The following is a 3306-nucleotide window of genomic DNA, read 5'->3' as shown; positions in this document are numbered from 1 at the left end:
ATAAAAAGCTGATTAAATTCCAGATGCACCACACGAGCACCATCCCTCAGGTTAATCAGCATCCTGAGGGATATAAAACAACCTCTCCAGTGCTAATTCCCTGCTGATTTGGGGCTTGCTGCCCTTCCCTTTGCATTTTTCCTTCCCTTCCCCTTTGGAGAAGATCTCTTGTGTGTTTCCTGTCTTAGTTATATTTACCCATCCTTGTTATATGCGGAATATTTGGGGATGTTTCCATGAAAAGCCTTCCCTGCAGAGAGGCTCCAGGGATCTGGGGGTGTTCCCAGGTGGAATACTGTCCTTCCTGGCAGCTCCAGGGCTCTGGGGGTGTTCCCAGGTGGAATACTGTCCTTCCTGGCAGCTCCAGAGCTCTGGGGGTGTTCCCAGGTGGGCTGGCAGCTCGAGAGCTCTTGGGGGTGGTCCCAGGTGGAATACTGTCCTTCCTGGCAGCTCCAGGGATCTGGGGGTGTTCCCAGGTGGAATACTGTCCTTCCTGGCAGCTCCAGAGCTCTGGGCTGTGTCCCCAGGTGGAATACTGCCCCTGTGTGATCGCCAACGACTGCTGGAACCTGCTGATGGAGTTCATGCAGAGCTTCATGGGCAGCCACACGCCCGGGATCCCATCGGTGTTCGGCTCCAAGCACGACAGCGCCTACAGCCCCGGGGACACCATGGTGCAGTACATGGAGCTCTTCAACAAGATCCGCAAGCAGCAGCAGGTCCCCGTGGCTGGCATCAGGTGAGGAGGATTCCCTGGAGCTCCTTGACTGCATCCTGTTTGCTGCCTGGATCCAGAGTCCCTCCAGGGTGTGGCACGGGAAGCAGCCGCAGGGGTTTTTTTTTTGCCTTCTTGATTTCTCCTATTTCGAACTTTCCCGGTGCCTCGTGCGTTTCTGGTTGTCCCGCACGGTTTGGGATTCTTGGATCCACGGTTCTGTGGTTCTTTGGACAACAGTGGTTCGTGTGGGGAATCGCTGTTTATCCACAGGGAAAAGAGAAATTCCAGCCAAAAGCAAGGGCAGGGCTTCCATGACTTCAAGCAGCTACAGGAGAGATCTGGTAAATTTGTATTTTTTTATATCTGCATCAGTGTTTTGCTGTGTTCCATCCCAATAAAACGCTGGGTTTTGGGAGGAGGAGGAGTCCCTGCACAATGTTTGTGTTGTTTATTTACAGAGTCTTCCCTTGGATTTGGTTCAACAGCTTTATACCCCCAAAGCAAACATTTCCCTGTGAAAAAATCCAGGAATTCTTGCATTTTGCTGTTCCTGGCACGTTCTTACCTTGCCTTCACCCTTTGTAGCTGATGGGAGTGCCCAAATCTGCTGCCTCTCAATGAAGGCTCTGGATAAATGAAAAAAAAGAAATAAATAAGCCTGGCAGGAGCTTTTTCAGGCACTGAGGGAATTCCAGCTGCTTTATCCCGTTGTTTTTAAGGTTGGTAATAAACGTCCTGTCCCTGCACACCATTTGAGGAATCCTGATGGCTTCAAGATTCAATGGAATAAGGAGGGATTTGGGCAATAAGAGCCAAAAATTCATTGTAAGACATAATGATACCACTTCAGTATATTTTTTTCCTTCATATTCCTGGGAAGGCACCAGCATTCCAGCCCCACTGGGATGTACCCTGGATGCAAAGGGCAGGTGGAGAAGCTCCAAGGATGGTTATGGGAAGGGAGATTTCCAAGCAGGACAGTGGATTCCTTGTGAAGAAGCAGCTCAGGGAAAAAATATTGATGGTTCCTTGCCCATAAGAGCAAAGAAAACAGAAATAATTTGTCCTAAACATGTTTTTTTTTTCTGAAGCAAGAAGGGGAAAAAGCTGATTTGTGGCTTGATTTTCTGGCTGAGAACTGGGGTTTTTTTGGTTTTTTTTTTAATGTGATTCTCTGATTATCATTTATACCTTCAAACCTAATTAACTGTTGGAGTGCTCCGAGCTTTTAGTTGTGAGCATTTAATAAATTTAATCAGCACAGGGCCCAGCAAGAGGTGGTTAATGAGCCATAAGAAATGGCACAACGTCCCCTAAGTGTGGTAGCAATTCCAACATGCTGAATATACTGAATTTTTTGCAGCTCTTAGCCCCAAGTTCATGGCTTGTGTGGGACTGTTCAGTGGTGAAAATTCACTGTTGTCCCACCTGGTTAAACTGGGAAAACTTAGGGAAACAAACTTAAGTTTTATAGGGATATATCCCTGTCCTGTTTTCCATTACAAGCCTTAAGGTTAAAAAAAAACCCAACCCCTCTTAATGAGCAGATTAGTCATGGTGAATGTTGGTAATGCTTTGTTAATTCCCAAGGCTGCTCCGTCACCAGAGATGGCAAAACTCTGCTCACGTGCTTAAAAAACGTGGAAGTGTGTGCTGGAATCCCTGGGGATTCCTGGGGTTTTTATTAATACATTCTGCTGTTCCTGGAGTTCTAAAAAGGGACCCCTGGAGCCACATTCTGCCTTTAATTAACCCCTTGACGTCAGTGGGTTTCCACAGACGTGAGGATGAGGAAGATTTAGTCCTTTATGTCCCAGCAAAGCCTGTTGCTGCATTCTGGGAATGAGGGAATCAGCTGCCTCACATGGCTCTGGCTCTTGATGGCCAAAATTACTCTTTTTCCCTGAAAAAAATCCTCATTTTTCCTGTCAAATCATGGTTTGGAAGGTTGTTTTTCTCAGAGGGAGAGGTGGCCACACTGAGGTCCTGTTCCACCATGGATCCTTTTTTTCCTCTGCTTCTGCACCTCTCAAAATCTCTGTCAATGTTGTTTCATTCCCTAAATTGAAGCCCGACCTAGAGGGAACAGGGATTTTGGGAATGGAGGCCTCACCCCTGCGTGGTTTATTATTTATATTTATTTATTTAGCTAGGGGATGTTATCAGGGTCACAAGTGCTTCTGTGGCAGAGCCAGTCCCGAGTCTCTCTGCCACCCCAGGGGATTTTTTGGGGCTTTTGTTCCGTTCTTGTGCTGTGGCTTTTTTTTTTTTTAAACTCACAAAGAGAGTGAGGATCGTTCACCTCCAGTTTGAATTCTTAGACGTTGCAGACTCATTGCAGCTGTGCCAGCGTGGATTTCAGCGCAGGTATGGGGTCAAAACGGGCCAGGCACTGGTGCCACCCTCACCTCGGGGTCCCTGTCACCTCAGGGGCCATGTGGGGTGTGACCCCCATTATCTCAGATCCCCCACCTCAGGTTCTCCATCACCTCAGGGCCCCGCAGCCCCCTTAGACCCTTCCCATCACCTCAGAGACCCTTTGGGGTGTCCCCTCATCACCTCAGGGTCTCCATCACCTCAGAGACCCC

The 3306-nt window shown here is 48.1% G+C and overlaps 2 protein-coding genes across 3 annotated transcripts in view; one reads left to right on the top strand and one right to left on the bottom strand.

Moving 5' to 3' along the window:
* Positions 1-1385, top strand: part of MED20 (mediator complex subunit 20) — a 3014-nt gene extending 1629 nt beyond the window's left edge. Inside the window, exon 3 of one of the 2 annotated variants that reach the window (XM_008644791.2) lies at positions 528-1385. In XM_008644791.2, coding sequence (XP_008643013.2) covers positions 528-743 — 216 coding nt within the window. In that variant the 3' untranslated portion in view covers positions 744-1385. Of the gene's footprint in view, positions 1-500 lie in introns of both variants that reach the window. The other variant, XM_017727241.1, reaches the window with a different exon arrangement.
* Positions 1-3306, bottom strand: part of BYSL (bystin like) — an 18756-nt gene that overhangs the window by 5168 nt on the left and 10282 nt on the right. The window lies entirely within an intron of this gene.

Source organism: Corvus brachyrhynchos, unplaced genomic scaffold (assembly GCF_000691975.1).
Source record: "Corvus brachyrhynchos isolate BGI_N302 unplaced genomic scaffold, ASM69197v1 scaffold72, whole genome shotgun sequence".
NCBI classification, from domain to species: Eukaryota; Metazoa; Chordata; class Aves; order Passeriformes; family Corvidae; genus Corvus; species Corvus brachyrhynchos.
Note: the sequence above shows the minus strand (reverse complement) of the source record. Positions and strands in the feature narration are given on the sequence as shown.